The sequence below is a fragment of the Gobio gobio genome, assembly GCF_949357685.1.
Source record: "Gobio gobio genome assembly, chromosome: 9".
In the NCBI taxonomy this organism is placed as follows: domain Eukaryota; kingdom Metazoa; phylum Chordata; class Actinopteri; order Cypriniformes; family Gobionidae; genus Gobio; species Gobio gobio.
The window spans coordinates 45,989,460-46,003,741 of NC_137115.1; the positions used below are offsets into that span (position 1 = coordinate 45,989,460).

The 14,282-nt window shown below is 37.1% G+C and overlaps 1 protein-coding gene across 2 annotated transcripts in view; it reads left to right on the forward strand.

The window, feature by feature from the left end:
* Positions 1-13,971, forward strand: part of gnao1a (guanine nucleotide binding protein (G protein), alpha activating activity polypeptide O, a) — a 117,891-nt gene extending 103,920 nt beyond the window's left edge. The window contains exons 7-8 of one of the 2 annotated variants that reach the window (XM_079825174.1): positions 1,928-2,081; positions 3,862-4,726. In XM_079825174.1, coding sequence (XP_079681300.1) covers positions 1,928-2,081; positions 3,862-4,049 — 342 coding nt within the window. In that variant the 3' untranslated portion in view covers positions 4,050-4,726. Of the gene's footprint in view, positions 1-1,927; positions 2,082-3,861; positions 4,727-9,183; positions 9,338-13,694 lie in introns of those variants that run through there. The other variant, XM_079825173.1, reaches the window with a different exon arrangement.
* Positions 13,972-14,282: the final 311 nt, after the last annotated feature.

The following is a 14,282-nucleotide window of genomic DNA, read 5'->3' on the forward strand; positions in this document are numbered from 1 at the left end:
GTAACTTAATAAGTCACCTAAAAATGGAAATCCTGTCATCATTATAACATTCTCTACATCCTTACAGTAAAAATCAATGGGGTCATATATTGTTTTGGACCTCTTTGACTTTCTTTGTATGGACGAAAACAGAAGATAATATTTTTTTAGTTCGCAGATGAAAGAATAGACCATTTGGGAGCAGACGTCACAGGTATACCGTCAGAATACACCACAGAATAAAACCACCGTCGTCGAAAACGCCATTTGAAGCTAAACGTAGATGCAAGCCACAAACGGAATGATGAAACCTGCGATGATTAATCTAGGGATAGTTCACCCAAAAATGAAAAATCTGTCATCATTTACTCACCCTTGTGAGTTGTTCTAAACATGTATGAATTTTCTTCTCCTGAACACAAAAGAATACATTTTGAAGAATGTGGTTATCCGAATAGTTGATGGAGCGCATTGACTTCCATAGTATGGAAAAAAATATATTATAGAAGTCAATGGGGCCCATCAACTGTTTGGTTTTCAAAATGTCTTCTTTTGTGTTCAGCAGAAGAAAGAAATTCATACAGGTTTAAAACAACTTGAGGGTGAGTAAATGATGACTGAATTTTCATGTTTGAACTATCCCTTTTAAAGTATGAATTTGATGTTAACAATAGGTCTACATAATATTCACAAATGCAGTTTGTAGGGGACATAGTGGATTAGCCCTACTGTTACAGCATGAAATAATCTTTAAACCTATAACATTTTACATAGATAACATTTAAACATAATGTTTTTATCTAACATTTCTGACTTTTTCTGCAAGTTTATATCTCCCAATTTGGAATTTATAACTCTTAATTGCGAGTTTATATCACAATTCTGAGAGGGGAAAGTCAGAATTGTGAAATATAAACTTGAAATTAGCTTTTTATTCTTTTATTTTGTGGCTTCCTCAAATAGATTGCTACTGCAGAACTGTAATTTGCTGCAACCAGATAGGCTCACAAATAGGAGAGGCACCCAAATGGTCATACAGGTTTATAATTGTTTGACAGAATGTTTCATATTTGAACAAGCTATCCCTTTAAGTGTTTGCTTGTGTGCTTGTTTCTGAAATATGCCAGTTTCAGTCATTAAATTTAGATGCGTTGCTGGATCTTTCCAAAACCACAATTTTTAATTGGCTGTTATTGGTTCAAGTTGATTGTCTGACCTCTTTTCCTCCTGAAATGATCGGACACATCAAAGAGAGAGTCACTGCTTCCAACTCTGAATTCATTACCATTCAGATGACAAACAAATAATGAGCAGAATAATAATTTATTAATCACATATGGAAATAAGGACAGTATATATCTTTAACCTTTTCCCTTTATTGTTAACATGAGATGCATTGTATATCATCATGACGAGATGTAATTAATTCTTTAGTTAGCGGAATAAATTTTGTTTCCTTTTCTGGCTTGGCTGTTAAATTTCCTTTCTTTTTTTTCTGTTTCTGTCTCACTTCATATTCTAATTTTGCACTCAAAGTGCGATTACACCTGAATGTGTGTGAGTGTGAGTGTGAGTGTGAGTGTGGATAAGAGCGCCAGAAAGAGTGTGTATGTGGGTTTACTTAGCTATAGTTTGGGCACAATTTTGTGAGCTAAATCTGACAAAACGTATACATTTTGTGTACTTTATGATTCATAAATGCAGTAAATTATATTTAATTTAAGATAACTATTTTTATTTTATTATATATTTTATTCTAAACATGCTAAAAGATTTTTTAAAGGCAGTGTTATGCATGTTATTATGTATACTAATTATAAGCTTTAGATTAAAAAAAAAAGCAATAGAATATGTATGTCCCCTAATATAGCTAAGTAAACGTGTATGCTTGTGTGTTTGTGGATGCATGTCTGTAAATGATGTTAATGTTTTCTTTTTCTTCCTGCAGAACCGCATGCACGAGTCCTTGAAGCTGTTTGACAGCATCTGCAACAACAAATGGTTCACAAACACCTCCATCATTCTCTTTCTCAACAAGAAGGACATTTTTGAGGAGAAAATTAAGAAATCTCCCTTAAGTATCTGCTTCCCTGAGTACACAGGTAAACTCATTATACCCTGGTGTTAAGCAATAGAAAGAAAGGACAGATAGGATGAAAAGACAAAATAATTGATGAGGAGGAGATTGAAGACACACTCTCTCCAGAAGCCAATTAGCACAATAAATCTTCAGGAGAAGAGCCATCCTGTTATTTTATTCATTTTGGATGTGTTCTCACCCATAATCTGGACAGCCTGCATTTCTTTATTCTCCAGCACTGAGGGGAAACAGCCAACACAGTCACCTGAGCTCTCCAGCTTTCTCCATAGCTGCTCTTAAACATCAAACTCTTAAACTCATTATACTGAATGATATATGGGAGACAAGCTGCACAAACAATCACAAATAAGTTTGAGAAACAGAAATAACTTCCCTTAGCATGTGCTGAGTAACTGTAGTCAGAAAAAGCATTTTTTCTCTGCATGAGGAAGTTTTTTATTCATTAAAAACACAACTATAAGATTGTATCCTTGGGCTGTGAGATCAAAGGCAATTGTAACACTAGTTATGTAATATATTTGGAATTGCAAAATGATTTGATTATAATGTTACTTTGCTGTAAACACTTTCAGACAGCTAAAAGAATTAGTACTATTTAAAATTATTATGAAGCTATATTATATAGTACTATATACAGCTATATAAAGATTTGAAGCAGTTGTTTTATTGCTTAGTAAAATGTAATATGCACATACACAGATCAGGCATAACATTATGACCTAATATTTAGTTGGTCCCCCTTTTGCGGCCATAATAGCCCTGACCCGTCGAGGCATGGACTCCACTAGACCCCTGAAGGTGTTCTGTGGTATCTGGCACCAAGATGTTAGCAGCAGATCCTTTAAGTCCTGTAAGTTGCGAGGTGGGGCCTCCACGGATCGGACTTGTTCGTTCAGCACATCCCACAGATGCTCGATTGGATTGTGATCTGGGGGATTTGGAGGCCAAGTCAACATCTCAAACTCGTTGTTGTGCTCCTCAAACAATTCCTGAACCATTTTTGCTTTGTGGCAGGGTGCATTATCCTGCTGAAAGAGACCACAGCCACCAGGGAATACCTTGGTCCAGTTCTGATGCTCACGTGCCCACTGTTGGCGCTATCGGTGGTGAACAGGGGTCAGCATGGGCACCCTGACTGGTCTGCGACTATGCAGCCCCATACGCAACAAACTGCAATGCACTGTGTATTCTGACACCTTTCTATCAGAATCCGTATTAACTTCTTGAGCAATTTGAGCTACAGTAGCTCGTCTGTTTTATCGGACCAGCCTTCGCTCCCCTTGTGCATCAATGAGCCTTGGCCGCCCATGACCCTGTCGCTGGTTCACCACTGTTCCTTCCTTGGACCACTTTTGATAGATACTGACCACTGCAGACCGGGAACACCCCACAAGAGCTGCAGTTTTGGAGATGCTCTGACCCAGTCTAGCCATCACAATTTGGCCCTTGTCCATCTCCCTCAAATCCTTACGCTTGCCCATTTTTCCTGCTTCTAACGCATCAACTTTGAGGACAAAATGTTCACTTGCTGCCTAATATATCCCACCCACTAACAGGTGTCGTGATGAAGAGATAATCAGTGTTATTCACTTCACCTGTCATAATGTTATGCCTGATCAGTGTATAATAAGTGTTACGTTTCCAATTTATATTTACCACAACACTTTTGCTGTCTTTCATTTAAAACAAATTCTGTATCTCCCACTGCTTTCTTTTATTCCCTCTTTCTCTTATTTCATGTGCTGCTTTTCCATCCTTACCTGACTCTTCCTGTGCTGCAGGTGTGGACACGTTCACGGAAGCGGTGGACTACATTCAGTCCCAGTACGAGTGTAAGAACAAGTCAGTTGACAAGGAGATCTACTCGCACACCACCTGTGCTACAGACACAGACAACATTCAGTTTGTCTTCGACGCTGTCACTGATGTCGTCATCGCTAACAACCTCCGCTTCTGTGGTCTTTACTAACTCAGTGTGTTGCTTAGCTCTTTTACAGCCCCACAATACAGTGGCAACTGTTGTCGGATATGTGACATTTTGTCTTTGTTTTATACTTTTAATTGTCTCCATTGTTGTTCATCAGGCCTTTTGATATCTTTTTATAAGGTGAGAACTGACTCAAATCTGGTAATAGTTCTCACAAAGCTGTTCTTTAATTTGTGTGCTAAATTTTAACTGAAGGTCTAAACTCAACTATTGATTTAGGTTCGTTTTTACAAATATAGGAATGTACTTTGAATGTCCTTCCCGACACCTTCCTGGTGTGTCAGGAGATATTTTGAGGAACATTGGTGCCAAACCTCCACTACTTGCTACTTTTATCCTATTGTAACTCTACTTGTAAATTCAGCCCTATCCTCTTGTCCTTATTGCACACTATGCAGATTAATGATACCAGAGGTTATATGGCAATGTTTTACATTCTAGTGATTATGTAGGTGCCACTATTTCACTTTTTCAGATTAATGCATTTTGGATATGAATTCCAGGAATATTCACGAGCTGGCTCATATTACATGTGTTCTGGATTGGCATCTCAGAGTGTTGATGAAACACTAGGCTTGACATTTACTTGGCATTTAGAAGAGAGTGCAAATGTCCGATGCCCTGAGCCAAACCACAAAAATGTTAGCCTTTTAGCATTCAAAAAAAAAAACAGCAGGACGTGTTACTCTTCAAAATTGGATTTTGGACCTTTTTTTACCAGACACCCAGGGCATTCCAAAGATACAAAATATGGCTTTTTTATGAGATTTTTGTATTGTGTTGAGAACAGACAAAGCTGATTTATGAGGAGAGAAAAAACACATGATATCACGATAGGCCTATCACATTTATCTGACTGAAATTGAATGACGCACTATAATATGTATATATACAGTAGTGGCCAAAAGTGATGTCTGGCCTAGGAAAAAAATGGATATCTTCACCATTTATTTAAAGATTTTGTAAGCATATTGCGTAGTTGTGTATGGAGTCAATTGTTTTATTTGTGATAACACAATGAAACATGCCAAATTGTGCAGATATAATTATGAACACGTGAGAACCAACAAAACTGACTACGTTGTTGTCAATACGCTTTTTGGGGGGGTTTCTATGCATTTTTTTGCATAGCAAAATAAAACCTGTACCTTTAATTTACCCCGTTTTTTTGCCAAATAATTTTGTCAGATAAATACTTTAAACAAGTTTAGTGTTTTATTCTTCCCTCACATTTAAAATATTTAAATATATAACAAATTTTCATCACATTTTGATGGTTTAATTGAACGTGTAGGGTCATTAAAAACAAACCCCCAAACCAATCCCGTCTGAACATCACTTTTCGCCTCTACTGTATATATACACTAATATATATATATATATATATATATATATATATATATATATATATATATATATATATATATATATATATATATATATATATATATATATATATATATATATATATATATATATATATATATATATATATATATATATATATATATATATATATATAAAATTGAAAGTCACAATTTTGAACGTTAATAGACTTTAAAAATATTATTACATAAACCGTAAATGTCATATTTAGCTGTACCTTTAAATATATATATATATATATATATATATATATATATATATATATATATATATATATATATATATATATATATATATATATATATATATATATATATATATATATATATATATATATATATATATATATATATATATATATATATATATATATACACACACAGATTCATATTTAGGGTCGATAAAAAGTAAAAGCAGTAATAATGTGAAATATTACTACAATTTGTAAAATTACTTTTTTTTTTGTGGAAACCGTGATATATATTTTTCTCAGGATAATTTGATGAATAGACCGTTCAAAGGAACAGCAGTTATTTGAAAATTTTGTGTAACAATTTAAAAGTCTTTAGGCTACTGTCACTTTTGATCAATTTAATGCATCCATGCTGAATAATAGTATTAATTCCTTTTATTTAAAAATTTAAAAAAAAACTCTTACTGACCACAACATTTTTAACAGTATACACGTTACACAAACATGCAAATAACACCAGAATCACGCACACATGCAACAAATTGAGATGTGTGCTTCATATCAGTATGACTAAAGTGATAGAATCACTGAGCTGTCTCACCACACGTTGCTATTTTGTGTGTAATTCTGTCTGTTTTATTCCATCTTGCTCGATTAACTGGTCACAGTACGCAGTAGGGCTTGTCAAATCTAGGGGCGAGACAGTTTTAACAAGAGCAACAAGCTGTGCTATTAGTCATTGCAGGAATATGACTGTAACAGGAACGGAATGGACCGGAGCTGAAAAGACGGATGAGCTGATGAGCTGTTGCTTGCTCTAGAATAGGCAGACATGCGCATTGCATTAAACTGAGGCCTTGACCATTAGGCCTGCTTTGAGTATGTGACAATACAGATCTGTAATTGACAATAATTCACAGTGCCATATATACGCTTTGGATGTTTGCTGCTATGGATGTGTGTGTACAGCACTTTTAATCTTCATCTCTCTAAACGATCACTTTAGTCAGTGTGTGTGAATTTTACAGTGACTTTCAGGGAGGATGACCATTTTAAATAAATTTTGCCTTTTTTACACGTCTGATGAATTATTAAATGTAAACGTAAAGGTTTTTTTTTATGTTAACACTTTGTTTTGGTGGTCCACTTTAGATATTAAACTAACTGTAACTTTGCAACAACATGTCAACGAACTCTCATTAAAGTATTAGTAGACTTGGTAGTAGACAATTAGTAGACTATTAGGTTAGGCTTAGGTGTTAAAGTTCAGGTCAGTAGAGTTGACGTGTACTTGCAAAGTTACAGTCAGTAGAATGTCTGTTGGAGGAGCATCAAAATAAAGTGTTAGCAGATATTAAGCAGACAGTCTACTAAAATACTCTAATGAGAGTTAGTTGACATGCAGTTGCAAAGTTAAATACATTTACATAAAGTGTTACCTAAATTGGAATTTGGCACAGCATGACTAAAGTAAGGGTGTGTTCACACTTGGCATGTTTGGTTCAATTAAAACGAACCCTGGTGCGATTGCTCTGTCAGTACGATTTGTTTGAACAAGTGCGAACGCTGCCATCTGAACCCTGGTGTGCACCAAACAAGCGGGCCGAGGCCGCTGAAAAGATGGATCCCGGCCCACTTCCAAGCGAACTCTGGTGCGGCTTAAATGAAATATGAACGCAACACAGACCAAAGACATGTAAACGAACCAAAAATGGAGCTTAATGTCACAAGATGCGACCCTAAAAAGGACAGAACGCTCAAGCATGCCTGTTTTTTCTCATCATATTCGCAATGTTGCCCATCACAGTTCGGTACAGGCATCAGAACCGCGTCTTCTCGCAGCAGATCTTCATTTGTGTGTATGATGGAGGGATTCCTGCCGCAGTTGTGACTCCGTTACTCATTTTATAAGCTGTTCACGAGCTATGTTGTCCCTGCACCTCTTTGAAAGCTACACACATACAATGAGCGCATTTATCCCAGCTCACATCATTGTTTTCGATGTTCAGTCAGTGCCGTTGCGCAATATACGCAAAAATATATCCCTATGCCTTTAGGTTCGGTGTTAAAATGCCAATGTGAACGCTAAGCGGACCAGGACTAAATGGCGAACCGTGCGAACACTTTTTTCCCACTGAGACTTCCTCAGCCTTTTGCTTTGACTGCCTTTGGGGGGGGGGTTCAAGCTTAATAATTTGCACCCTCACTTCAGTCAAATATCATCTTGTATGACCTTTAAACCTCAGTCAGTTATTAGCTACTGTTAATCTATGAGAAATGAATGTGATTGAATTTAATCATTTGCCTCAGAGAGCCAAAGGACAGCGATTCCTTTCATACAGACAAGCCAAAACCGTAACCAATTGTACATTTGATTTAACTTGATCACAAATGAGGGTTTCCTTGTGTACTGTAAAACATGCTGAATTGTGCCAACTATAAGCAGTTATGTGTACTGTTAAGGCCAGTGTCAGTACTGAGCACATTTCAGTCATTGTTCAGGTCAATTATTGGTCAGTTTAGACATTATTGGTCAGTGCATATGTGTTGGCGTGTATTGACTTTCATTCTAGAGGCCAAACAAAGAGCCTAAAAAGCACTTAGTAAACACCTTTGACCCTAATCCCAGATTGATCGGCCATACAATTTGGATTATTATTTTAACGAATGTCGAGTAACAAGACAGATGGCTAATGTACATCAATTGTCAGCTCAGACACATGGGTAATTAGTTCAGTGGCCAAGGTAAAGAAACTCAAGGGTAATTGAGTCTGTCCGTCGCTGAGGGACAAAGGCCAATTTGTTCCCTGGCCTTTAGCCATAGGCTGTTGGTGATGTACCCAGAATCCTTTCGACAAATGTAGTACGTAATGCTAATATAGCATAATTCACTTGAAATGGTACTTGCGTATGAAATCCTTTGTAGTATTTAATTCATATCTGATTCTGATTAAAAACAGCAGGACCCAGCAAACGGGAGCCATATTCTCCCATCAAACATCTTACTGTAATCCTACCAGCCATCACATTTTTTGTTGGTTTGTTTGTTTTTGTCAAATTCCTGTAATTATTGTTTTTATGTGTGTCTCACTGCTGTGATTATTTATTGAACAATTGATGTCTATTTATATGACATGAATGAATAAAGTAGTCATGAAATCCAGTGTGTGGCACTCATTTTTGAGTCCTGCATCTTCTGCAAATAAACAGATTTTTTCCTCTGCAAAATGTGGTTAATTATCACTATTGGAGTGAGCAGATTATAATCATTTCACCAAACTGTTACCAAGATTTATATTCATAATCTGTACTCATCTGTGATCACATGATGTGGCTAATGGAGAATCGAAACTATACTTTGACTCTAAGAAGATGTTTTTTCGTGATAAGTTGATGTTTTGCTTTTTGTGGGCTTCAGCTAGTTGCTTATCTTGACTCTTGCTGTATATATATCTCCACTAAACTTTTTTTTCGGGTTTTTCTCTCTGCCTCTTTTTCTCTGTCTATCCTCCTTTCTGGTTTCTTTTCCTCTCGCAGAATCGCATGCACGAGTCTCTTATGCTGTTCGATTCCATCTGTAACAACAAATTCTTCATTGACACTTCCATCATTCTCTTCCTCAACAAGAAAGACCTGTTCGCTGAAAAGATCAAGAAATCTCCCCTGAGTATCTGTTTCCCTGAGTACACAGGTAAGAATGCCCTCTGATGTTCTGGTGTTTCTTATTGGTCAGGTTTAACACTAGACTCAGACCATCCTACATTTTGAAGTCACTGTAACATGGGAGGCAAAGGATGGAGAGCAGTAGCTGAATCTTGCATGTGCGGTCATGGGTAAAAGGTGGGCACAGAGGGATGTCTGCAGGTCTGTCAAATTCTCTTCCGACAGAATACAATTCACTGCCTCCGTTAGACCCCTTCCACCCTTAGTGTTGCTTTTTAAAAAGCATTTGGACGCTGAAGTCGCAGTGAAAATGTATTTCCATTGTTGTGTTTTTTTAAAGCACACTTTTGAAACAGAACATTTGACAAAATATTAATTAAGGAATTAGTTACACTATATAATATGAATAATTAAACAGTCAACAATGTCTTGCATTGTTCAAAATTAAGACAAAATCATTTGGACAATGACAGTATATGTAATTAAATTAAATGTTTAAATTATAATGAACTTTAATAAATCGATTATTAAATATAATTATACATTAATTCAATATCTTAATATATTGTTAAAAATTAAGTATTTGGACAATAATAGTAAATGAATTTAAATGAAATGTGTAAATAATTTTATAATTGTAACAAAGTCCAGTTCAGTGAAGGAAGGAAGAAGATGGGCTTGGCTTTAAGGAGACTCAGGAAAGTTTATTTTTCTTAGATCCGTGATCCAACAATACTTTCACACGCTCACTGGCGCTTTCTTTGTTACTCTCTCCGTTTGCCCAAATCTCCAGTCCGTCTCTCTCTCCCGAATGCCCTCTTCCAGCTGGTTTTATGCAATCTCTCCGCAATCATTACTGGACCAAGACACGGGTGTTCATCATTTGAACCTGACTCACTTACGCCGCGCTCGTCTCCCAACTCTCTCTCCTGTCACAGACCTCACTAAATCACGCCCCCTGGCACAAAAATTATTTATATTTAATAGTTCATTCAATTATTAAAATTAAGTAATTTAATCTTGATATATTGTTCAAAATGAAGATTTTGGACGCATTGGGTTCTATCATACACCCGGCGCAATGCAACGCTAGGCGAGACGGAAGCGTTTTTTGGTAGTTTCAGCCCGACGCAGTTATCATTTTCATATCCAGCGCCATTTTGTTTAAATTGCAAATGCATTCATGCCCATCTGTTCGCCCATGTTCTGGTCTGAAAACGAGGTGTATTCAGGCGCGTTGTTGGCTGCACCATTGACCAACAAAAACCTGGTCTAAAGTCAATAGCACAGTGTTTTTTGTTTCTTAAAGGGCGCGTTAGTAATATGCACCTATAGGCGGGTGCACAACGTGCGTACACTCTACTTATTACAGACACAGGAGCACACAAACATTTTTAAATATTAAAAATAAAAGTATTCCTCTCTGGAGAACTGTTCAGTCTTTCCGCAAGCAAATTCCGCCATGTACGTACAACCTCAAATCAGAAAAAGTTGGGACAGTATGGAAAACGCAAATTAAAAAAAAGTGATTTCTAAATTTACTTTGTCTTGTATTTCATTGCAGACAATATGAACACAAAATATTTCATGTTTTGTCTGGTCAACTTCATGTCATTTGTAAATATGCATCCTTTCCTGTCATTCAGACCTGCAACACATTTCAAAAAAAATTGGGACAGGAGCAATTTAGGGCTAGTAATGAGGTAAAATGGTTAAATAATGATGCGATTTGAAACAGGTGATGTCAACAGGTCATTGTAATTATGATTTGGTACAAAAGCAGCATCCAAGAAATGTCCTTTAGGAGCAAAGATGGGCAGAGGATCGCCAGTTTGCCAACAAATATGTGAGAAAATTATTGAAATGTTTAAAATCATCTGGCATCTGGGATGGACCATCACACAGTGGAAACGTGTACTGTGGTCAGATGAATCAGTATTTCAGGTATTTTTTGGGAGGAATGGACGCCGTGTGCTCCAGACCAAAGAAGAAAAGGATCATCCAGACTGTTACCAGCAACAAGTCCAAAAGCCAGGATCTGTCATGGTATGGGGTTGTGTCAGTGCCTTTGGCAAAGGTAACTTGCACTTCTGTGAATTATTTCATTATCATTATTTCATTATTTTCCATTAATGCTGAAAAGTACAGAGATTTTGGAGGATAATATGCTGCCTTCAAGAAGACATCTTTTCCAGGGACGTCCATGCATATTTCAACAAGACAATGCAAAACCACATTCTGCACACATTACAAAGTCCTGGCTGCGGAGGAAGAGGCTGCAGTCCTGCCTGCAGTCCCGACCTGTCTCCAATAGAGAATGTGTGGCACATTTTGAAGTGCAAAATGCGACAACGAAGACCCCATACTGTTGCCCACCTTAAGACTTGTTTGCAGGAAGAATGGGACAAAATTACACCTGAAACACTTCATCACTTGGTGTCTTCAGTCCCTAAACATCTTTTAAGTGTTGTGAAAAGGAATGGCAACATTACAAAGTGGTAAATGCTTTACTGTCTCAACTTTTTTTTAAATGTATTGCAGGTCTGAATGACAGGAAAGGATGCATATTTACAAATGACATGAAGTTGACCAACAAAACATGAAATATTTTTGTTCATATTGTCTGCAATGAAATACAAGTCAAAGTAAATTTAGAAATCACTTTTTTCTTTTCTTTTTTTTTGCGTTTTCCATACTGTCCCAACTTTTTCTGATTTGAGGTTGTAAATAGCAAATCCGCCAGGCACTCTCAGAAAAGAAGGTACAGTGGAGGTACAATTTTGTTCCTTGGGGAACAAAACGTATAACTGTACCTTTAAAGGCACACAATTGGTCCTTAGGGTACAATTAAACCATTGGCGGGCAAGTTCGGTCCTAGTGAGTCGCTGTCCTGCAGAGTTTGGCTCCAACCCTGAAAGACGTCTATAGAAGCTCTTATTGAGAATTAACAGAGGTTTGATGTTGATGTTTTATTGAAAACCATTATGGTGATCAGTGTTTCCTTTAGTTTGGCAGTTTGACTCTTGGCTTTTTATGCGAGTTTGTGGTTTTTGTTACAGTGTTAACAAAACACATAATCTGTTCAAATCAAAAGAAGCCATAAACAAAAATTGTCATGAAGAAACATGTTTGACTAAACTCATCCCTGACTAAAATTATGAATAAATAATATTCACCAACAATACTTTCTTGCCACAGATCAGACATTCTGAATTCTGATTTTTAAATACATTCTAGGGGGGAAACCTTTTAGACACACACAGATATCAAGAATCAGCATATGAATCTCAACAATGGTGACATACTTAATGCTGCAATGCATGCTGGGAGCCATACGTTTTATACTGTGATGGCTTAGTAGGGTTGGAGCTAAACTCTGCAGGACATCAGCTCTCTAGGACCGAACTTGCCTACCCCTGACTTAGTGGTACAAAAATGTACCCTTAAGGGTACCACCCCAGTGACGGCCACTTGTACCTTAAAAGGTACTATTTTGTACTCTTTTTTTTTTTTTTTGGAGTGTGGTGCGAGCGCAACTGGCTTTTAAAGGGAATGGGAGAGGAGACTCTGATTGGTTTATTGCACGTTACGCCCAAAACACACCCATGACTCATTAAGAGACTACGTACAACCCTTTTGGACCATGCGCCTGGCGCGTCAACTGTGTCTGTCGTTAAACTAGCAAAAGAGGATTCAGACTTAGTGCACCTGAGCCATGCACTTCAGACCATGCGCTCAGATCATTAAAATATGGCCCTTTGTGGTTGTCAAACGTTAGTGGATCATGTGCGTAATGTGATAAAGTCCATCAGTGGTTACTTTACAAGGACACCTGAGAAAACATCGTCTAGTATTACTTGTATGTACTGTAGATGCTGCTTGGTTTGATATTTTCTTTGTAATGCAATACAAATGCAGACATTCTAAGTGTGACTTGAATTGTCCAAATAATTTTTAGTCTCATACATAATACATTGATTCAGCAGCTTTTCTTGCTTCATAAGGAGCCACGTTAAAAAAGTGCATTGCTATTATGTGTTAGAGAACAGAAGAGAAGAGACATTTGAGAATGTCAGAAGTCACCGAGGTCATTTTAAATATTGGGTTAATGAGCGTCTGGAGCAGGGGTGTCCAATCCTGCTCCTGGAGGGCCACTGTCCTGCAGAGTTTAGCTCCAACTCCGATGAAACACACCTGAACCAGATAATCAAGGTCTTACTAGGCATACTATAAACTTCCAGAGGCGAGGTGGAGCCAAACTCTGCAGGACCGAGTTTGGTTCGGAGTGACAAGCACAAATTACAAGATAATTTGTTTTTAATTTTGGCGTAATATCAGAACGACTTTCTCTCGCATATTCATTTGATCTCCTTCCCCCTCTGTAGGTCCAAACACCTACGACGATGCAGCTGCTTACATCCAAGCACAATTTGAAAGCAAGAACCGCTCGCCTAATAAGGAGATCTACTGTCACATGACCTGTGCCACGGATACAGGAAACATCCAGGTGGTGTTCGATGCCGTGACCGACATCATCATCGCCAACAACCTGCGAGGCTGCGGCTTGTACTGAGGCCCGCCCCCTCCCTCTCGAGCCACTTCTTTGGAAATGATTATTATTGAAAATGCAAGTTGGTAAATAATGATAATGATAATTTTAAAATAGGCATATACAAATATATAAATATATTATATATATATGAAATGTTTTTAGTTTGTCTTTCAAAGAGCTGCCAACAGAACTGATTTCTTATAGAAACCCAGCCTTTATGGTTTTAGAACAAAGTTGGGACCTTTTTTTGTGTTTTTGTTTTCCTTTGCTGTCGTACGTTTCGTTCTACCCCCGTTTTCCACTGTGTCTTTATGGTTTGAACTAAACAACCCTCATTTCCTTTTTTGATATGTGTATTTCTTTTACTATTTTTTTATGTTTCATGTCATTGTATGTATATTTATTACACGAATATCAGTCG